Below are 24,935 nucleotides of genomic sequence, written 5' to 3' on the forward strand. Positions count from 1 at the left end.
AAAAGAAAATCTTAAGTTTAATATGGATATTCTGTCTTTGTGAAGATAAAGCTGATTTTTGTGCAAGATGATAAGTAAGTATACTCGTACACGTTCAAATTTAATTGAACTTGTCTCTCTCTCTCTCTCTCTTTCTCTTTCACTCTGCATTTTTATTTTTTAATCACGCATTTTAAATATGCTATTTTTGACTTAAAAAGAATATTTTTTTACTCGTACAAAATTATTAAAAGAAAGACGTCAAATAATTTAGTATCGTTTCTAATTCTAGCATTATTTTAGTGTCAGTGCATGAATTGATAAATAAATAAAAAAATAATAATAATGAGAATGAGATAGAGGTTTTGAGAGAGCGGGAGAGAGAGAGAGAGAGAGAGAGAGAGTGAGAGAAGGAGGGGGGGGTGGGGGTAGGAGGGAAAGCAGTGTTCGAGCTGTCAGCTGATCATTACGATCGCCTCACGTAATTGCCCATAACGAACAGTAAATTGTACCGGCCCTGTCTCACCGCCATACGCGCCCGGTTATTGAATAACTATTTCTTTTTATAATTTAAAAACTCAGACAAATTTTTGCCAAATAAAAAGTTGTTTCAGAATAACCTCAGGAATATGTCTCTTCAAGGACATAAAGTTATTCTAAATCACCCTGTATATAATGCTTCGTTTCTTCTAGCTTCCTTCTTATGGTTTTGTTGACGTTTTTTTTCATTGTCTTTTTGTTAATATGTTGAAGTGTAATCACTTGGAACTATAAACATCATAATGGAAAATAATAACATTATCCATCTAATCCTGAGAGGGAGGGGGCAATGTGTTATACACGATCAATAAAGAAAGAAAATTAATTAACATATCAACTTTTTTAAAATTCTTTATTACTTAAAATAAATTATTAAGAAATATAAGTGATAATAATAAAGAATATGAAATGTCTCTACATTCATTGTTAAATAATTTAATTTTTTATTGATTTCCATTTAGAATAAATATATGACTCATCAATGTAATATCTCTTCTTTTGATTAAATCTTAGAATTCTTTTTCACGCGTTCTTGACATTCTCCTGTGATTTACTATGTACACATTTCTTTGTGAAAGAATATTGCGTTGAAGATGGCTCAAAGCGTAAACCGAAACGTACGTAATTTTATATTTCACATGCATATACGAGATATGTAAAAAGTTATAAGTATGTTGCGTGCCCGCCTTGAGGAAGATTAATATCGATTTGCGCGAGGCGATCAATGTGCGCGACAGGAGAAGATCGTTCCTTGTCAACGGTGGTTGTCGTCGTCGTCTTGATCTTTCTTACGAACTGTCACGTTCTTTCATTAAAGTTATCTTTTTAAAAGTCTGTCTTATTATTCCGTGAGCGCGCGTGTTATTGTAGAGCATTAGTGCGCGAATACAAGACCCCGGTCGTAACAATATACAGGGTGTCTCACAAGGAAACACAGGGAAGTGTCCGCCTCAGATTAAAACGAGTTTTTAATATGTTGTAGTACAGATAAAAATAAGAGACACGTATTTTTTTATACGTGCCCATACGCACTTTAAGGGGGTGAAACACCCCTTTGAAGAAAATCGGTTTTTTTCTTTCGAAGCGTATGCCGTCGAAACTATAAGAGATAGAAAAAAATGTTTTAAATAAAAGTTGAATGGCTCGAAGAGTAATTTATAACAGCGAAAAAAAATTTTTTTTTTTAAATTCTTTTTAATACTTTCCCCCACCACTTACCTATTTTTTTTTCAAAATTTTTATTTTTTTTATAAGCAAAATAAAGCTTATTTTATTACGAATTCAACGGTATATGATAAAGTTACGATACGACATTCCCATTTTCCAAAAATAATTAAAAATCTCTTTATACGCACGGTACGCGCACCCGTCCGCGCGTTCGTGCGCTACGGAAGTAACTCCCTTCGATTTCGACGTGCCTTTAATATGTTGTACAGATTAAAATAAGGGACACGTATTTTTTACACGTGTCCTAATACACTTTTAAGGGTAAAACACCTCTTTGAAGAAAATCGGGTTTTTTCTTTCGAAGCGTGTATCGTCGAAACTATAAGAGATAAAGAAAAATGTTCTCAATAAAAGTTGAATGCATGTTTTTCTCGCATAAGATGACAAAAACATTTCGAGGACAGTCTGTGTCTAACATGAAAACGCAGACATTGAGAAAAACATTTACTACAAAATAAAACGACACTACACTAAAGAATTACGGTGTTGTAAGACATTAATTTCTTGTTTAGAAAATATATATATATATAAGTTCCTAGAGCTCCTAAGTGGAGCATAGGGCCTCTATGAAAACCCTCCATCTGGTTCTATTTGGGGCCATGGCTTTGATTTCCGTCCAGGTTTTTCCGCAGTGTCTCAGCTCTTCCTGCACCGTACGACGCCAGGATTGCGGGGGTCTGCCACGTCTCCTTTGTCCCTGAGGGTTCCACTCCAATGCTTGTTTGGTGATGCTGGGGTCTGATTTTCTCAGCGTGTGGCCGATCCATTTCCATTTACGCAGCTTCAGTTCTGTTATTATAGGTTTCTGTCCTGTCCGTTGCCACAGCTCGACGTTAGAAATCACGTTTGGCCAAAAAATTCGCAAAATTCTTCTCAGGCATTTGTTGACAAAGGTCTGTATTTGAGCGTGGATTAGAATAGATGTCTTCCAGGTCTCGCATCCGTAAAACAATACGGAGAGCACGTTGGTCCTGAAAATGCGCAGCTTAGTGTGGGTTGAATACTCTTGCGAGCTCCACACCTTGTTAAGTACGCCGAAAGCTTGTTTGGCCTTACGCAGCCTAGTCTCGACATCCCGAGACGCGCCACCGTCCGGACTGACCACACAACCAAGATACGTAAAATTTTCAGTATCCTTGATAGGCTGACCTCCGATTTGGAATGGTTGTTTGTTCCTAGCGCATATCCTCATCGATTCCGTTTTCTGAATATTAATGTGTCGTCCTACCTTTATGGCTTCAGTTTCCAGCAGGGTCAGCTTTCTTTGCATGTCCGAGAAGGAATGCGTCATGAAGCAGATATCATCTGCATATGCTAAGTCCCCCAACTGCGAGAATGATGTCCATTGGATGCCTCGTGTTTTGTTAGCAACCTTAGCCATTATTGAATCCAGAACCAGGTTAAAAAGGAGGGGGGAGAGTGTGCACCCCTGCCTAACGCCCTTCAAGATTGGAAAGGGGTCACTTCTGGATCCATTGTGAAGCACCGTGCAAGTAGCGTCACTATATAGCTTCTTGATTATATCTGTTAGTTTCGATGGGACTTTTAATTGTTTGAGCGTGTTCCAAATAGCTACGTGTTTGATGCTATCGAATGCTCTTTGGAAGTCGACGAAGACCAAGTACAAAGAGGAGCGCCACTCCGCAGATTGTTCTATTATTATCCTCAGGGTATTAACATGGTCAATGCACGACCTATTGGGTCTAAATCCACATTGCTCTTGCCTTAGTTTAGGTTCCAAGGTCGTGGTAAGCTTCTTCTGTATTACAGATGCCACTATTTTATTTACAGTGTTTAGCAGCGTTATACCGCGCCAATTGCCACATTCCATTAAGTTACCCTTTTTGGGGATTTTAACTATTAAGCCTTCCTTCCAAGGGGGATTGAAAGAATTGTTATTCCAGGCATGCTTGAGTAATGGGTACAGGAGTTCCACTGTTGCCTCGACGTCGGCTTTTAAGATTTCGGCAGGAATGTCATCTGGACCTGCCGCCTTGTTGTTTTTCAATCCTCTTACAGCTGTCCTGATTTCCGACTTGCCCGGAACCTCGCAGTTTATGTTCAGAGCTTCTTCAGGATCGTTTACGATGCCCTCGTCGCACTCCGTCACGTCCTGAGTATTATCAGTCTGGGCCGTGTTATTCAACAATTGCTCAAAATATTCTCTCCATCTGCTCAGTTGGTCCTCCCTTGTATTCAGTAGGTCCCCCTCCTTGCTTCGCACCGGAACGTTGATATTAAAGCTTCGCGCACTCAACCTCTTAGTGATTCTATAAAGTTCTCTGCTGTTGTGAGATTCTGCAGCGGTTTGCGCTGCCTCGGCTAGTGAGTTGATCCATCTTCTCCTGTCCCTTCTTGCACTTCTTTTGATATTACGATTGATATCGTTATAGAGTCTGGTGAGAGCCGCTATATCCGTGTTCAAATTAGCATGATTTATTTCCTGCTTAATTGCTTTGCGTCTTTCTATGAGCTCCCAGGTCTCTTCGCCAAGCCATTCCTTCCTCTTAGCACTTTTAGTTCCTAGTACTTCCTTCGTCATGCTTGTTATTTGGTTACTAACTATCTCCCACTCCTCCGTGCGGTCTTTTATAAAATTGGATGTCACTTCTCTATATTTTCCTTTGTAGTGCTGCAAGGTTGCGGGAGTTTTAAGCCTATCCAACTGGAAGTCTCCTTATTTATAAAATGTTGAAGAGAACAAATATTCTAGTTGAATCATGTAGATCAGTAAATAAATGTTTAACTTATATTAATTACATATTATTTTCTAAACAAGAAATTAATGTCTTACAACACCGTAATTCTTTAGTGTAGTGTCGTTTTATTTTGTAGTAAATGTTTTTTTCAATGTCTGCGTTTTCATGTTAGACACAGACTGTCCTCTAAATGTTTTTGTCATCTTATGCGAAAAAAACATGCATTCAACTTTCATTGAGAACATTTTTCTTTATCTCTTATAGTTTCGACGATACACGCTTCAAAAGAAAAAACCCGATTTTCTTCAAAGGGGTGTTTCACCCTTAAAAGTGTATTAAGACACGTGTAAAAAATACGTGTCCCTTATTTTAATCTGTACAACATATTAAAGGCACGTCGAAATCGGAGGGAGTCACTTCCGTAGCGCAGAATGTGGACGGGTGCGCGTACTGTGCGTATAGAGAGGTTTTTAATTATTTTTGGAAAATGGGAATGTTGTATCGTAACTTTATCATATACCGTTGAATTCGTAATAAAATAAGCTTTATTTTGCTTATAAAAAAATAAAAATTAAAAAAAAAATAGGTTAATGGTGGGAGAAAGTATTAAAAAGAATTAAAAAAAAATTTTTTTTTCCGCTGTTATAAATTACTCTTTGAGCCATTCAACTTTCATTTAAAACATTTTTTTCTATCTCTTATAGTTTCGACGGCATACGCTTCGAAAGAAAAAAATCGATTTTCTTCAAAGGGGTGTTTCACCCCCTTAAAGTGCGTATGGGCACGTATAAAAAAATACGTGTCCCTTATTTTTATTTGTACTACAACATATTAAAAACTCGTTTTAATCTGAGGCGGACACTTCCCTGTGTTTCCTTGTTAGATGCGTCTCTGAACACGCAACTATAACAAAAGCTGGGAACATGATTGGTTCTTACTTGTGGATCCAATTAATTACGTTTGCCGCTCGATGAGCAAGGCTACATTCCAAAAACCATCGAAGAAAAAGTGTCGCAACTATAATGAACACGACTGTACCACAGGGTGACCCATTTTAACTTAGGCAGCCAAATAACTCGAAAAATAAGCATACTACGAAAAAATGTTTAGAATCAAAATTTCGTCATTTCGAGGGGGACGTACAATGACGTTAAAATCAGCTCCCTCACCCCTCTCCCTGGGCGGTAAGGGGGGGTAAGTTTGAAATCTTAAATGGGAACCCTTATTTTTTATTGCATATTCGGAATCTTTGGCTAAAAACACATACAATTTGTCTGAAACATTTTTCTCGATTCATGATAGATGACGCTGTAATCGACGAAATTCAATTTCTTCGATTTCTCTTACTGAGAACCCATGCTTACGATTCTGCAATAAATTAACAATAAAAATACCACGTTTTCATTGTTAATACTCGAAATTAGTCTTAAAACAAATTTCTCATTATTTTTTATTACTCATTAATTACTTCTCAAGAAACTGCTTTTAGCGTAACCCGTAGCTACGGGTTACGCTAAAAGCAGTTTCTTGAGAAGTAATTAATGAGTAATAAAAAATAATGAGAAATTTGTTTTAAGACTAATTTCGAGTATTAACAATGAAAACGTGGTATTTTTATTGTTAATTTATTGCAGAATCGTAAGCATGGGTTCTCAGTAAGAGAAATCGAAGAAATTGAATTTCGTCGATTACAGCGTCATCTATCATGAATCGAGAAAAATGTTTCAGACAAATTGTATGTGTTTTTAGCCAAAGATATTCCGAATATGCAATAAAAAATAGGGGTTCCCATTTAAGATTTCAAACTTGCCCCCCCCCCTCCACGCCCAGGAGGAGGGGTAGAGGGGGGGGGGTTGATTTTAACGTCATTGTACGTCTCCCTCGAAATGACGAAATTTTGATTCTAAACATTTTTTCGTAGTGTGCTTATTTTTCGAGTTATTTGATTGCTTAAGTTAAAATGGGTCACCCTGTATACAGTAGCGACAGTGCGAGAAAAGTATGGGTCAAATTTTTTCTGCGCATGCGTTGGCTATACAATCAAGAATATGGCGGACTGTCATAACAATATCATATGATATCACATATGTAGTCAAGCTGCACTAAACTGCGACGATATACCCTATGATCAGAAAGTATCGGGAATTTTTTATTTAAAAGTACCGCGCATGCGGGAACCGGTTTATTTTTTTTTTTTATGTTGGTACGACCTTAAGACGCACATCTGTCAGGTTTTAGTGCCATCCGATCATTAGTGTCTGCCTGGCGTTTGTTTACATCAGTCAACTTTTTTCATTTTGCCGCATTTTACCATGAATAATTTTGTTGAACAAAGAGTTTGTTTGAAATTTTGTGTTGCGAACGAAATTTCGTGTGCCGATGCACTGAAAATGTTGCAAAAAGCATTTTGCGAATCTGCTCTATCAAAAACAAGAGCATACGAGTGGTATAAAGACTTTAAAAGTGGTCGTACAGTGGTGAAAGATTTCCCTCGTTCCGGACGTCCATCGACGTCAAACACCGATGAAAACGTGAAGAAAGTGAAAGAAATGGTGCTTGAAAATCGTCATACCAGCTTAAGAGAGATGTTTAGTGAACTTGGCATTGCATATGCAACGGCACAGCATATTGTGGTTGATGTTTTGGGTATGGATTCTTGGATTTTGCATGATGATAACGCACCATCGCACCGAGCCCGAATTGTACTGAATTATTTGACCAAACATCAAGTAAATACCATCAAGCAAGCACCGTATTCACCTGATATGGCCCCGTGCGACTTTTTTTTGTTCCCCAAGTTGAAGTTGCCACTTCGTGGAAAGAGATTTCAGTCGATCGAGGAGATCAAAGAGAATGCGACGAGGGAACTAAAGGCCATCCCTTCGTCGGCCTACCAGGGATGCATGGAGGACTGGGTCAAGCGTTGGCACATGTGTGTTGCTTCAGATGGATCATATTTTGAAGGAGATAAAATAAATTTGCCTGAAATTTAACTCTATTTTGTTTTATTTAAAAATTCCCGGTACTTTCTGATCATAGGGTACCAGCAAATAAAATAAGTGTAAAAATTAGTAAAGCTGAGAAAAATTTTATATTATAATTATAATTTTATTATTATTATTTAAAATGAATGCAAGAGGAGGCTATTCTTGTGTTTTTGCTACATGCAAAAATATTTCTGGACGGACAGAAAATAAAATAAGTTTCTTTCAATTTAAAGTTTATTAACAGAAATTTTAAATGTCAACCAGGTTACAAAAAGTTATAATTTTAAACCACAATTAAAGACGTTTTCATTTTCTATTTTATTTATTTGCTGTTTTATTTTATTTACTTGTTTGGTTTTAATATTTTTATTGTAATAAAGAAAAATATCTAATTTTGTGATTATGTTTTTTAAAATTATCTGTAACATTGTTTTAATATTAATTTTATATCATTATTTTGAATAAACTTCTTTACATATAATATTAATATTTTGTCCATTTCAATTGTTGCAACATCTAATAACCTATAATACCTATTGCATTTTTATATATTCATAATCTTACTACAATTTTTATTGTACTTTACTTCTAATTTTTTTATTTATTCTGCTTTCAAATTTCTATTAATTAATTTATTTATTTCTAGGTTTTAACTGTTATATGTGTCAACTGCTAACCCCATTTGCAACATCCTACACTTCCGTGCAATGGGAACTAAATGTTTATTATCAACAATTATTAATTATGATTAATTTATTTAATATTTTTTTAGAATAACACCAAATATCTTGGAATCTTTCAAGATACGTATCATCTATTGCGATGAAAATGCTGCTACATACTGCAAGAGTCAATTTGTAAATAATTTCATACAAAAAAATGTGAAAAATATAATATTGGATTTTTTATTACTTCGTAAGTGGAAATTATTTAGATTTTAGGATATTAATGATAATTAAATAAATTTTTATCGTTATTTTAATATTTTCCTTATTCTTATTCTAATACCAGATAGCATAAATTTGTATACACATCTAAAATTGGGATATAAAACATCTTACAGATTACTTAAATTATGATGTTCTAAAGATGCCTTATATTTCGATTTTAAACTTGTATTGCCTGAGATTGCCATTAAATTGTTAACTTACAATTATCACACTTCACATACTGTGTTATAATGTTATTAATTTATTCCAGAAATACATTAACATTAAAAAAATAAATCTATTTTAGTATATATAGTTGTATATTGAAAATCATATATAGGATTTATCTGAATTGTAAAAGTAGTTTGCAAAATATTGTAACGTCTCTTGTTGTCGTTTAAATTCAGCCCTCCTATACAATCCTCAAAATGGCTGACAGTCACGTGATCGAGGACCATTGACATCAAAGAAGCCGACAGTTACTGTCGCTACTGTATATACTGTGATTGTACATCGGTTTTAATATGCACTAGTGCACACTAGCGCATCCGACCGAATTTTCGCTATGAGAAAATCTATGTTAAATCGATAGTCGCATTTATTGTTGACGCTTTTCCGTAATGCTGATTGGTTCTCTCGATGTGCTTACTTTGCGAGCTGCTGTCATCGAGGAGATTACGTTTTGACAGTTAATAGACATAACTGTTACATGCATCACGAGGTGTAATGGTGTAATAATAATGTGTTGATTCTGTTTCCTGCGTCGATGAGGACTTTTCTTTTCCGTTTGGACGATTTCACGATTATTTTAGATAAGTCTTATTAAACGTTTATGTTTATGGTTATAATATCATTATAAAGAATTGATACTTTGTGTTATATTTCATTTTCAGCAATTTTGTTTAATATTATTATAATACTGCTATTAAAATGTTATTAAAAAAAGAGTAATGAAATAATGTAAAAAGGAAAGAAGGAAGCAGGTTAAATCGAAGAAGTGTAAAATAGTAATAAAACAGAAAGGAGAAAGGAATTATAGAAAGCGGAGAAGGTAAAGGTTTAAGAAATTAAGAATGTAATTAAATACGCTTTGAAAGTTCTTTTTAATAACGGATGAATATTATATTTTGCGATTTTCTGTTATTAAAATTGAAATTTTCTTTAACCCTTTCTAGACTCTAGGTACACATGTGTACCATCAGTTGTACAAACCGTCTTGAAATAGAACATTATTTCTTTTAGTAAAGAGTTTAAAAAATGTGCGATGAAGGTAAAGAAAAGAAGACGAATGAATACTTTCGTTTAATATTATTATAAAGTTGCTATTAAAATGCTATTAAAAAAAGAATAATGAAATAATGTAAAAAGGAAGGAAGGAAGGAGGTTGAGTCAAAGGAGTGTAAAATGGTAATAAAATAGAAAGGACAAAAGAATTAAAGAAGGCGGAGAAGATAAAGATTTAAGAAATTAAGAATGTAATTGAACACGCGTTTTAAAGTTTTTTTTTTTTAAATAACGGGTGAATATTATATTTTGCGATTTTCTGTTATTAAAATAAATTTTTTTTAAATAGGATATTCTCTTTTACTAAAGAGTTTAAAAAATGTGTTCCTCAAAGGTAAAGAAAAGAAGAGAAATGTTATTAAAATGTTATAATATTATTATAATATTATAAATAATATTATTATAATATTGCTTTTAAAATGCTATTAAAAGAAGAGTAATGAAATAATGTAAAATGGAAGGAAGAAAGAAGGTTGAATCAAAGGAGTTTAAAATGGTAATAAAATAGAAAGGACAAAAGAATTAGAGAAGGCGAAAAAGATAAAGATTGAAGAAATTAAGAATGTAATTGAACACGCATTTTAAGGTTTTTTTTTAATAATGTGTGAATATCATATGATATTTGTAATTTTCTGTTATTAAAATAAAATTTTTTATAAAGATGTTCTATACAATCCTGGCTTTACAAAATATTACAACAAATATTTTTTTTATTTGTTATAAATATTTACATTAATATTTTTGTAAATATTTTTCATTTATCATAAATATTTTAGAAAATATTTAATAGATATTTTAACAATATTTTCGATAAATATTTTTATAATCTTTTCCGTCATGTATATAAAATATGTATAAAATTTCTATAATATTTCTAAAAAAAATTTTAATAAATATTTATTAATATTTATCATAAATATTGTGTGCTATTTGGGTATAACATACATATTTCATTGAAATATATTAAAATACATAAATATATAATTTTAATCAATTACGACGTTAACACAATTTTCCTATAATTGGAGAAAATATTATAATAAAGAATTGTTGAAAACTAACTTTTTATAACAAGTTATTAGAAATTTTATACTAATAAGTTCCGTAGACTATTGTCCTTCAGTTTTTGAGAAACAGTTTTTTTCCTATTGCCTTTAGATAGTCTTATACAAAGAGATTAGCGTCTGCGATATAACAACGTGATTGCAACCAAAGGGAAACTTGTAATTAGCAAGTATTTCTTGTTTTGTGCAAAGAATGCATTGCTACCTGGGTAACTTAAGACGTACACCATATGTACTCGTTTCATGTATAGGACTTAAATAATGTCAGTTAACGTGATATTTGGCACTACAAATAAATATATTTATATATATTGCAATTTTTGCGATTGTCGACAAAAAACTTTTGCACGCGAATTTTACCAGAAATCAACTATAAGAAATGAAAAAACTAGACACATATTGATAACATTTAATGCAATTTAATGTATATCAGATATCAAATGGAACTTAAAAATCCATAAGATATTTAAATAAATACCATTAACATAATATTTACTGTTCTATCACTTTATACAAGTCAATGTGATCATGTAGTATGGTTATGTAGCCCATTCGAAAATTTGACATTTACTGAAATTTTACATCGTTTTATCATTGATATTTTAACAATAAATTAGTAAATTGATATAAATTTTTTTTAGAAATGTTGCTCAATATTTTATTTACTTATAAACAAAGTTTCAGAATATTGGCAATGTCACTTCTTTATAATTTTGTTAATATAAGTGGAAATGTACTGCTACATCATAAGAATACATGCAAAATTTAAAGTTGAATAACTCGTGAACCAATTAGAGGATTGAATTCAAATTTTAAACATGTGTTTAGATAATAAATAGAAACGATTTATAAAATTTTCAAGGTATTGTCAATGTTAGACGTTACCGCCAGTACATCCTTAATAAAACATTATCTTTTTTAGTAAAGAGTTTAAAAAATGTGCGACAAAGATAAAGAAAAGCAGAATGAAGTAATGTAAGAAGGAAGAAAGGAAGGAGGAAGAATTGAAGGAGTGTAAAATAGGAAATAAATAGAAAGTAAACAGGAATTAAAGAACGCGAAGGAAGTTAGGAATTTAGAATAGAAAGGATGAAAGAAATTAAGCACGCAAATGAACACGGGTTTAAAGATTTTTTTAAATAATGAATAAATGTCACATGATATTTTGACATTTTGTGTTTTAGGAATAAAAATTTTTTAAATAAAACATTAATTTTTTTTTAGTAAAAAGTTTAGGAATTTAGAATAGGAAAGATGAAAAAAATTAAACGTGTAAATGAACATGGATTTGAAGATTTTTTAAAATATTGAGTAAATATCACATGATATTTTGACATTTTGTGTTCTAAGAATGAAAATATCTTTCCTTTGAACATTATCTCTTTTGATAAGGATTTTCAAAAATGTGCAGTAAAGTAAAAAAAAAAAGAGAAATTCATTAATTTAAGAAGGAAGAAAGGAAGAGAGGAAGGGGGAAAAAATCAAAAGGATATAAAATAGGAATAAAATAGGAAGGCGAAAGGAAGGTGGAGAACGTAAATACTTTTAAATCCTGAATATCTCAAGTGATATTTTGACATTTTGTGTCGTAAAAATGAAAACTTTTCCAATAGAATATTATCTGTTAATAAAGTTTTTTAAAAATGTGAAGTGAAGATATAGAATAGAAGAGAAATAGAATAATATAAAAAGGAAGGATTAAAGAAGTGTAGAATGGAAATAAAATTAAATAGAGAAAAAACTGAAGGTGTTGGAAAAAGTAAAGATTTTTAAATAAAGGATAAATGGAGTTAAGACATCAATTGAACACCAGATTAAAAGTTTTTTTTTTAATAATGGACAACTATTATGTGATATTTTGATATTTTGTGTCATAAAAATAAAAATTTCTGTAATAGAATATTATGTATTTTAATAAAGCTTTTTAAAAATGTGAAATAAAGATATAGAAAGAAGAGAAATAGAATAATATAAAAAAGAAGGATCAAAGGAGTGTAGAATGGAAATAAAATTAAATGAAGAAAGGAATTCAAGATGTAGTAGAAGATAAAGATTTTTGAATAGAATAATATGAAAAGGAAGGAAGGAAGGAAGGAGGAAGGATTAAAGGAGTTTAGAATGGAAATAAAATTGAAAGAAAAAATGGATTGAAAGTGTTGGAGAAGGTAAAGATTTTTAAATAAAGGATGAATAAAGACATTAATTAAACACCAAATTAAAGGTTTTTTTTTAACAATGAGCGAATATTACATGATATTTTGATATTTTGTGTCATGAAAATAAAAATTTTTCTAATAGATTATTATGTATTTTTTAGTTAAGTTTTTTAAAAATGTGAAATGAAAATATAGAAAAGAAAAGGAATAGAATAATAAGAAAAAGTATGAAAGAAAGAGGAAGAATCGAAGGAGTGTAGAATGGAAATAAAATTAAAAGGAGAAACAAATTGAAGGTGTTGGAGAAGGTAAAGATTTTTAAATAGAGTAATATAAAAAGGAAGGAAAAAGGATTGAAGGAATTCAATATGAAAATATAATTAAAAGGCGAAAAGAATTGAAGGTATTGGAGATGGTAGAGATTTTTTAATAGAATATTTTAAAAAGGAAGGAAGATAGGAGGAACAATCAAAGATGTTTAGAATTGAAATAAAATTGAAAGGAGAAAGGTGTTAAAGAAGATAAAGATTTTTAAATAAAATAATATAAAATAATATAAAAAAGATAGTAGGAAGGAAAGAGGAAGAATCGAAGGAGTGCAGAATAGAAATAAAATTCAAAAAAGAAAGTAATTGAAAGTGTCTGAGAAGGTAAAGATTTTTGAATAGAATAATAGAAAAAGGATGGAAGGATGGAGGAAGTATCAAAGGAGTGTGAAAATAAAATTGAAAGAAGAAAGTAATTGAACGTGTTTGAGAAGGTTAAAATTTTTAAATAAAGTATGAATAAAAATGAAAACATCAATTGAACACCAGTTTGAAAGTTTTCTTCTAATAATGTTGTATTACATAATATTTTGATAGTTTGTGTCATAAAAATAAAAATTTCTCTAATATAATTTTATCTATGTTATCTGTTTTTTTTATTTCGACAGATTGTTTAATTTATTACGTGTATCCCAGATCCTGCAATATAGAGTTTAATCTAACATGTGTTACGTGGATCATATTTCCAGTTACTATTCTCATATAGTCTTCTCAAGTTAGTCATTTATTTTAAATTATTTATGCCTGTTTATATGAACAACACAGAGATCTCTTCAAAATTTCTGTAGTAATTATTTTTTTAAATATTTATTGATACAATTAATATTTAATATTTTAAAGTACTAAAATTATTAAAAGATGTTTGTAAATAATAAGATGCAAGCACACAAATGTATTAATAAAATTATAGCTCAACGAGTTCCAAAAACACAAGGATATAAATGGCGAATTTATGAAATCTAATTGAAGAGAAGTTCAACATTTTTAAAAACGACAAATATTTTTATCTGTATCTTAGAAAAAATTAATATGCTGTTTTAACTTGCTTAAATTAATTAAAATTTTATTTTGTAATTTTTGTACAACACTCAATATATGTAAAATAAAATAATCTTTGAATACCTATATTATATAAAAGTAAAGATTTGTAAATAAAAAATGAAAGAAATTAAAAATACAATTGAACGTAAGTATGAGGATTCTTTTAATAATGAGTGAATATCATATCACATGTTATGAGGTTTTGTGTTATAGAAATAAAAATTTCTTTAATCGAACATTATTTTTTTTAGTAAAGATTTCAAAATATGTGCAATGAGGGTAGAGAAACATAAAATAATGTAAGAAAGAAAGAGGAAGAATTGTAAGAATATAAAATAAATAAAAGATATAAAGCAGAAAAAAATTAAAAAAGGTGGAAAAGATAAAGTTTTAAATAAAGTACGAAAGAAATTATGAATGTATTTGTACACGAATTTGAAGATTTCTTTAATAATGGATGCATATTATAGTATATTGACATTTTGTTTTAAGAATTACTATTTCATTAACCGAACATTATCTGTTTTAGTAAAAATTTTATGAAATAATGTAAAGAAGAAGAAAGAAGAATTGTGAGAGTGTAAAATAGGAAAAAAGTAGAAAGTAGAAAGGATTTTAAAAAGGCTGAGAATGTAAAGATTTTTAAATAAAGGACAAAAGAAATTAAGAATGCAATTGAACACAAGTTCGAAGATTTTTTTAATGACCACGTATATTTCAGAAAATAAAATTTCAGAGGTGAAGTTTTTATTATAATATCTCCGTTCGTAGAATACGGACAGAAAAAATAAAAACATTTTCATTATAGAACTTTATCCATCATTTAAGAGTATTTAGAACTTGATCGATTCAGAAGTTATTGAGATATAATAATCTCGTGTACTTGGAAGTTGATGACTTGTGTATAATATTTGTTTTTAATACAAAAATGCAATCATATTACGTGCTAAGCATAAATGTTATTGTATATTAAATAATTATAAAGTAAATAATTATAAAAAGTATAGTATTAGAAACGGTCAAATTACGAGCACAATTAAATAAGCAATTTGATTACAATTTGAGTTACAATAATATAATTAGTTAAGTAATACAATTAATTAGGGATGACGTTTCGGCTTTACTTAGCCTTCATCAGCCTATAAAGTACATATATGTAGTAATTAAAAGTTCATTTTGTTTCAATTATCTGAAGATTACAGTTTTCCCTAAATTCTCTTTTTTTTATAAAAAAACATCGTGTGTCGCATACCGTCTGTGATTCTTTAGATGGCAAACGGGCAATCGTGCATCCGATGCTTGTTTGTGTGTGTGTGTGTGTGTGTGTGTGTGTGTGTGTGTGTGTGTGTGTGTCCAAGTGTTGAATCCTCTCAGCAGTACTGACTTTTTTTCCCCTCCTTTTGCATGATGGTTAATAAATAATTATAACATGTTTAAATTTTAAGTTTTGTGTAGATTTTTGTTATAAAAACAACATAAAAGAATTGTACATATGGGTATCTATTACAAGAATGTAATATTAACGAATACTATTAATAATAATTTTATAGACATTTACCCTATCAGGAAATAATATTTTTTAAATGTTTTTTAAATATTTAAAAAACATTTAAAAAACATTGTCTACTGATAGAGTAATAATAAATCAAATCATATTCTATTTTTATTTATTCATAATCATCAAGAACATGATTTGTCATTTGTCATCGTGAACTCTATTATTCTTAATCATGAATGTATAATTTTTGAAATTTTTATTATTTATATTTAGTTATATGTAAACATGAAATTAAATAAATGGCGCGCGCTTATGTTGTTCTAGTTGTTTAAATATTCTTATTTAAGTATTTTAAATATTGGGTTAAGATTTGAAAAAATCTGAAAAAATATTTAGATTTTTTTAAACAATTTCTGAAAATGTTCTATTTTGCTAAAAAAAATTGAAAAATTTTCTGAAAGTGTTACAAAATTTATATACAAAAATTTTGAAAAATATTAAAAATTATATAAAAAAAAAAACTGAGGAAAAATTTTACTAGCGCTGTACTATAGGCACAGATTCTGTAATAAAACAAAACTAACAAGATTAAAAATGTGTGGCATGGACAATAGGAGTTGAAACAGAAATTAGTAGTACAACATGCACCTGTAATTAATTCACCATACGACGTTCCCTTATCTACATCCGCATTTCCCGTACGATCAGTGTAACATTGCGTTGTGACTTGCTCCTGGCTCTTTTCCGCAATACCAGAAAACGTAGAATTTTGTGAGGGAAGATTGAGATTTAAAGCGTGCGCAACATTGCTCGGAGGCAAGGTGAGATATCGTCTCTGTTTCTTCAAAGTGTCCATCTCGAAGTCATCCGACTTGGACTGGCTGCGTACCACCTTAGTACGCTTAGCATTCCTCGTGCTACTTAATTCTTTGTGAGGATAATTATGACGCTTTTCACACAATTTATCAATATCTTCCGCGATTTCGCGCTTTGCGATACCATTTGAAGTACTGTCTTCTTTTATAGCATTCAGATGTTCGCATTTCGGTATAGTGGAAATTACTGTGCATGTTTCCTTCTCTGTCTCGGGATTCACCACCTGAACGTTTTCTTCACTTTTCTCACTGAAAGAAATTGTCTTTTTCTGCGCGTTGGATGATCTTTTGCGAGTGAATTGATGATGCGGTATCTTCGGTTGCTCGCTTCTCGGTTCAATCATGCGAGTCAATTTGGTTACACTCTCACTCAGAGAACTATTGTTCGATGTCCACAAATTATCACGTTGGTTTTTAATTTCATCAATCTGTTCAGATCTTATCTTATAATCTTGCTCTGAAGAATTATTTCTACTTTCTTCAGAAACTTCATATGCAGATAATAATGATTTCGTTGAAGATACATTTAATTCTATAGAGTTCAACGCAATATGTTTTTTATTATGTAAATATAAGTTCAAATTTAATGGTGCATTATTTTCCATGTCATTAATAACATCTTGCACATATTTTTGTTTCTCTTGACTAAAATCTTTAGATTTTGAATGTGCTTCTTCTTCTGAATTAAAGTAAATTGGTTTCGTAGAGTTTTGTAAATCATTGCTTTCCATTTGATAATTCAAACATTGATTTGATTTTAAAAATGCATTATCTTCAGCTGTAATATCGCTGGTAATTTCCGGTATCTCTTTCTGCAGACTTATCTGATCTTCATTTAAAGCTATACTGTTGTGTTTTGATGTATATTTTGGCTTCAGTTTAGCAGAATCGTGTTCGTCCAACAAAGAGAAAATATCGTCGACAATTGAAGTGCTGAGATATGCTTCATCGACATGCTTGGAATTCGAATCTTCGTGTAATAAAACGTTTGTGTTATTGCGTTTTAGAATTCTAGGCGGTGCAAAAGGTGGAATTATTTTCCGTTTAGATGTTTTCGAAGACTCCAAAACGGTAATTTTACTCACATTAATCTTTCGGGGCTTGGGAAGGGGTGCAGGTTCTCCAACTAGTTTGGATAAAGAAAGAAAAAACACAGCCATCACCAAAAAATACAAGCTAACAAAATGTGAAACAAGCAAAAAGAACAAACTTAATCTAAGTTTATCTACTAAGATAAATGGCTCAATTATTGGCAGTGTTTGTAATATCGAATATTTGATCTTAAATGCTTTTCTTTAATTTAAAGATTGGAAATATTTATTAGATTGGATTAAAAGATAGAAAATTACTATTAATGAAATGTTACAATAACTATAGTAAACTCCTTGAGAATGCAAGTAGAATTTAATATGTAAATGAATATGAATTTTATATATTAAAAATGCCCTTAAGCTCAAATTTTTAGTATTTGAAATATTGTCAGTGATTAAACCATTTACCTTATAAGTCAATTAAAACGGAATAGGAAAATATGTTATTTAATTTTTTATATCAGAATAAAAGCGGAGAATTATGCTTGAGTGTTTAATTACGTATTATACACGCGCGCGTGCACACACACACACGCACGCACGTACGCACGCACGCACGCACGCACGCACGCACGCACGCACGCACGCACGCACGCACGCACGCACGCACGCACGCACGCACGCACGCACGCACGCACGCACGCACGCACGCACACACACACACACACACACACACATATATATGTGTGTGTATTGGGTGTACAACTTGGTCTGTTTTCAAAAGATAGCTCTAGGTGCTATAAGTAATTGATGGCGACAACTGATGTTTGCTCTATCGTGAAGTGTCAACACTTGTCAACTAAATATTGTTTACAAGCCTTTGAGTTTTGCATAAGAAATTTAATTTTTACTGCGTTGAAAATGTCGAGTTTTGTTCCAAATAACTATTTGCGGGAAGTTTTGATTTTCTGTTTCAATTAGAAAAAAAGTGTAGCTGAAGCGCATCGAATGCTTGTGAAAGTGTATGATAAATCTGCACCATCGGATAAATTTTGCAGAGAATGGTTTCGACGATTAAAAGTGGTGATTTTAGTGTTGAAGACAAAGAGCGTTCGGGTCAACCGAAAAAGTTTGAAGATAAAGAATTAGAAACACTACTTGATCAAGATTTGTGTCAAACGCAAAAAGAGCTCGGAAAAGCATTGAAAGTTACTCGACAAGCTATTTCAAAACAACTCAAAACCGCGGGATACATCCAAATGCAAGGAAATTGGTTCCCATACGAATTGAAACCGAGAGATATCGGACAATTTTGCATGTCCAAAATGTTGCTTGAACGGTACAAAAAGAAATATTTTCTGCGTCGAATCATTACCGGAGACGAAAAATGAATTCTACGACAACCCAAAACGCAAAAATTTGTATGTAAAGCCTGGCCAACCGAGAATATCAAAGCCGAAGCTGAATATCCATGATGCCAAGGTAATGGTCTGTATTTGGTGTTATCAGAAGGGCGTCCACTATGAGCTGCTAAAACCTGGTCAAACCATTACGGGAGACTTCTGTAGGCAATAATTGATTCGTTTAAAGCGAGTTATAGCTGAAAAACATCCAGAATATGCGACCAGACACGAGTCCCTAATCTTTCACCATGACAACGCTCGGCCTTATGTTGCTATTCTGGTTAAAAACTATTTAGAAAATAGCGGATGGGAAGTTCTGGCTCACCCGCCTTATAGTCCAGATCTTCCCCCTTCTGACTACTATTTGTTTCAATTGATGCAGAATGTTTTGACTGGAATACGCTTCACTTCAGAACAGGGTATCAAAAATTGTCTCGATTTATTCTTGGCTTCAAAAGATGAACGCTTCTTCCGGAATGCATAAATTAGCAAAAAGATGGAAAAATGTAGTAATGAACAATATTTTGAATAAGGTATTAATTCATTTTATCATTCAAATAAATGTATTTTTCAAGCAAAAAAACAGACCGAATTAAGTTGTATACACTATATATATATATATATGTGTGTGTGTGTGTGTGTGTGTATATACACACACACACACACACATACACATATATATAGTGTATATATATTAGCAGAAAGATGGAAAAATGTAGCAATGAACAATATTTTGAATAAGGTATTAATTCATTTTATCATTCAAATAAATGTATTTTTCAAGCAAAAAAACAGATCGAATTAACAATAAGTTGTATACACTATATATATGTGTGTGTGTGTGTGTGTATATATATATATATATATATATATATATATATATATATATATATATATATATATAATTTTTTTAATTCGAGTAATGCTGACGCTATTTTACAAAATATAAAAAAAGGTACACTAGGTTCCACTGATGCCTTAACACATGAACTTGTACGCGTGTCAAGGCATATCGATATAGTAAATTCGGCGTGTTCCGACTCAAGATATTTTTACATTCCATGCCTGTCATCTGACAATTATACTCAATTAAATTATTAACAACAAGTTACCTCTTTTTGGTTTTAATTAAATTTTTCTTACATTAAAGTATATAATCAATTTTTAAGTCGAAATTAAATGTAATTGGTTTCCTTTAAGAAAATTAATAAATATTGATAATAATATAAATGTTATATTAAATTTTAAAATATATATGTATGGTTTTTAAATGCAATTTAAATGTTATTTAATTTACCTAATACTCTGTAGATGCTTGAATTTTTTAATCGATAGATTTTTCTATAAATTTAAGATAAAAACATTAAACTATTTTTCAATTTTTATAATTCCATGACATAAGGTTTTCAATTCATAAATATGAAATTAGACTTGGACCTTAATAATATTACTCTTAATAATTATAACATTAATAAAAATATTTTTTACATTTGCTTTCAATGCAAATTTCGATTTTTAAAAAATGAAAATAACTTTTAAATGTTTTTTCTACCGTGATTTCGTTGATTTACTACCTTGAAAAAACTACATGTGTTGTCTTTGTTCCCAACTTCTACAAAATATATTTTTATCAGATTTTTTCAAAAGGTGCGCTACAACGCAAAAAATTAAAATAACATTTTTCTTATTAATTTTCTTCAAGAAATGAGCAGATAAATCGTTTCTACCAGCTCTTCAACGTTTTATTTGTCTATATTCCATATTGTAATGTTTTACTGATCACAAGTTGAAAGTTATCGATAACTAAATAACTTTTTAATTTTTATAATTCCACAACATAAGCATTTATTTCATATTTATGAAATAAAAACCTTATGTTATGGAATTATAAAAATTGAAAAAAAATTTAGCTATCACTAACTTTCAACTTGTGATCAGCAAAATATTTCAATATGAATTTTGTAGACAAATAAAACGTTAAAGAGCTGATAGAAATAATTTACCCGCTCATTTTACGATAAAAATTAACATGTTATTATTTTAATTTATTTCATTGTTGCTTACTTTTTGAAAAAAGTCTAAAAAAATATTTTTTGTAGGAGTTGGAAACAGAGTTTCACATGTAATTTTGTTAAGGTAGTCCATCAACGAAATCAGGGAGAAAAAATGTTTAAATGTTATTTTCATTCTTTATAATCGAAATCAAAAATAAATGTAAAAAATATTTTTATTAATGTCTAAGAGTAATATTATTAAGGTTCAAGTTTAATTTCATATTTATGAATTGAAAACCTTATGTCATGGAATCATAAAAATTAAAAAATAGTTTAATGTTTTTATCTTGAATTTATAGAAAAATCTATCGATTAAAAAATTCAAGCATCTACAGAGTATTAGGTAAATTAAATAACATTTAAATTGCATTTAAAAATCATATAAAATACATATATATTTTAAAATTTAATATAACATTTATATTATTATCAATATTTATTAATTTTCTTAAAGTAAACCAATTACATTTAATTTCGACTTAAAAATTGATTATATACTTTAATGTAAGAAAAATTTAATTAAAACCAAAAAGAGGTAACTTGTTGTTAATAATTTAATTGAGTATAATTGTCAGATGATAGGCATAAAATGAAAAAAATATCTTGAGTCGGAACACGCCGAATTTACTATATCGATATGCCTTGACACGCGTACAAGTTCATGTGTTAAGGCATCGGTGGAACTTAGTGTACAGTCGTGAGCTAAAAGGTTGCAACACATTTTCTTCGGTGGTTAGATGGTTCGATGCTTAATTAGTTGGATCCACAGGTAAGAAACAATGATGTTCGCCATTCGATGAGCAAGTCTACATTCCAAAAACAATCGAAGAAAATGTGTTGCAACCTTTTAGCTCACGACTATACAATAAAGAGAATTCTTTATTTTAATTTGCTATAATTGGTAGCTCAAGTAAATAAATCCACATAAATCAAATAAACAAATCCAAATAAAAAATTTCATTCCTTTTGATATACAAATGTAAATCTAGAAGGATCTAAAAAAGATTAGCTAAAAGCTTTTGTAGTTTAATGAAAAGTTGCGAATAAAAATGCAGATCACTTAGTCAGCAAGATGTTAGTAATATGATCGCAAATCAGTTAGCAGATTCTATATTTCAGAACATTGATATTAACTATATTAAATTTGTACTCTATTGGCAAAATAATCTGAAATTAAAATTAGCAGCAAAAACAAACAATAAGAATTGTTATTTTATGATCTAATTTATTTAATTATAAAACGATATATTTTACTTAAATGAATAGATTTTTTCAACTTTGACCACCAATCTTCGGTAATATGCAAATATACGATAACAAATATTGTTAATATCGTTAATATCTATCCAATTATCTAATTTTACTACATTTCTAGTAACATTGAGCTAATAAAAATTTGTAGGAAACTATGCAAGTTCCTTTTGAGAGATTTGATTATCTGGGAACACATATCTGTGATTCAAGTCGGTGAAGGTAATTTTAAATACTATACATATAACTTCCAGAAATTTTTGAATTCAGCAGTTCCATTTTAATTTAAAAGTTAATTATTGAAATATATGAAAAGTTAATTCTGATATATATTTTTCTCAGAATTTTTTATATAATTTTTTCAAAGTTTCTGTACAAATTTCATAAAACTTTTAGAAAAATTTTCAGTTTTTTTTATTAAGTTCGAACATGTTTTTAAAGAAATAATTTACATCTGAAAATCTAAATAGTTTTCAGATTTACTCAGAGCAACACAATATTTAAAATATTCAAATAAGAATATTTAGATTAATTTGAACATTTGAATTAGAAAATGTTATAGATGTCTGTATAGTATATTATTAGTATTTATATTATACTATGTCAAAATACACTAATTAATTTTATTTTGAAGCCCAATTTTGGGAATTTACTTTCAAAACATCACTTTGTACATAAGACAAATATAAATAATTGAGAAATATTATAATACTACGAGTTTTATATCAGCTTTTTTTAACTATTAGAATTATTTTTTTTAACTATTAGAAATATAGTAGAATTTTGTCACGGCCATCTATTGACAGTGTCGTGTACTGCTTGTGTGAACCTATTACAACTATAAAAGTATTTCTTTCCAATTATATAAAATATGAAAAAAATATGAAAAAGCATTCATCTTTTCTGAAAATATTTATATTTACGAATTCTTATATATTTTAAAAAATTTACATTTTACAATTTTTAATAAAAAATTACAAATTTAAAAAAGATAAATATATATGAAAAAAGTCTACATCTTTCCTCTAGAAATCTTTATGTATAAATAAATTCTGATATATTCTAAGAATTTCTTATTCTATAACTTCTGAATTTTATAAAAATGTAAATGTAAATGTAAAAAGATATAAAAGAAATATAAAAAGATACAAAAAGTCTACATTTTTTCTAGAAAAATCTTTATATATGTAAATTCTGATATCTTATATTCTAACATTTGTCATTCTGAAAGAAATTTAAACTATTTTTTTCAGAAATCGTTTTTAAAGTACAAAAAATTTACAAAAATTATATAAAAAAGTTTGAGAAATATTTTTATTAAGTAAAAATTAGGAATTACAAAAAAGTGCAGAAAAAACTGAAAGAAAAATCTATTCTAAAATAAAGATAAAATAAAGTTTAAAAAATATATATTAATTTTGATAGAAATTCTGTTAGGTATATACAGCCTGTCTAACAAGAGCGTGTACGGCAAAATTCAAAAACTATTTGAGATAATGAATTGAAAAAAAATACACATATACTATATGATATAGACTAGAATGCTTTATTATTAATAAGTTGTCTAGTAGCTTTCATTATTAATAATTACCTAGCATTTCCGAGGCAATTTTCGACTAATTTTATAGCATAATTTTGTGATAAACCTCCAAATAAATCAAATCTATCAAAATAACTACGTCTCTGTGAAGTTAGCACCTCATTTTTCTGCGCCGAAAGTTTTTATGCAAGTTCGATTTGCACTCTCAATAGTTCTAAAATTCCTGATGGTTTATAACAATAGTTCCGCCGAAATAATATTAAAAACGATAATTAGAAAATATGAGGTGCCCACTTCGCGTGGCACTTCAAGTTTAAAAAAAAAAATTGATTTTGACAATAAAATTCTATAGTTTTCGAAGAGTTCTAGAGTTCCCAATAAGTTTAAACTATAGTTCTGGTCATTAAATATTTTAAAAAAATTTTTTAATTTCTTTGTCCGCACCTCAAATTTCAAAAAATTTTTGATTATGGAATTCTATAGTTCTCAAAAAATTCTAAAGTTCTCACTAGGTTATATTAACAGTTCCAACCAGGGTGATTATTAATGACTGTTCCCACTTTTTACTATAGAAGCACGCATTTGTAATTTCTAATATAATAATATGTTAGCAATACGTATCCGTCGGTAAATCATGCTCCTATGGTAATACATGGAAACAGTCATTAATAATCACCCTGTATATTTAAACAATTTTTAAACTCGCGCGCTGGCACCACATTACAAGACTAAAGTACCATCTTGTTGAGAGTTTTAAACGAGTTCTTGGCATTTTTCGATAGTTCCGCCATAGTTCTAAAGCTTTCTATAGTTTCGTCAAGAGTTCACGCTTCTAACCATTTTTTTACTAATTTTTAAACCACAAGCTGGCATTGCAAGAGTAAAGTACCATCTTGTTGAGAGTTTTAGACGAGTTCTTGGCATTTTTCGATAGTTCCGCAATAGTTCTAAAGCTTTCTATAGTTTTGTTAAAAGTTCACGCCTCTAACTATTTTTTTACTAATTTTTAAAGCGCGAGTTGGCACCGCACTGCAAGAGTAAAGTACCATCT

General features: G+C 29.9%; 1 protein-coding gene across 2 annotated transcripts in view; it reads right to left on the reverse strand.

The window, feature by feature from the left end:
- The window catches only part of LOC105197698, a 119,201-nt gene that overhangs the window by 67,953 nt on the left and 26,313 nt on the right, over nt 1-24,935 (reverse strand). For both annotated transcript variants that reach the window (XM_039445734.1, XM_039445733.1), the window contains exon 3: nt 16,379-17,731. In XM_039445734.1, coding sequence (XP_039301668.1) covers nt 16,379-17,731 — 1,353 coding nt within the window. The remainder of the gene's footprint in view (nt 1-16,378; nt 17,732-24,935) is intronic.

Source organism: Solenopsis invicta, chromosome 2 (genome assembly GCF_016802725.1).
Source record: "Solenopsis invicta isolate M01_SB chromosome 2, UNIL_Sinv_3.0, whole genome shotgun sequence".
Taxonomy (NCBI): Eukaryota; Metazoa; Arthropoda; class Insecta; order Hymenoptera; family Formicidae; genus Solenopsis; species Solenopsis invicta.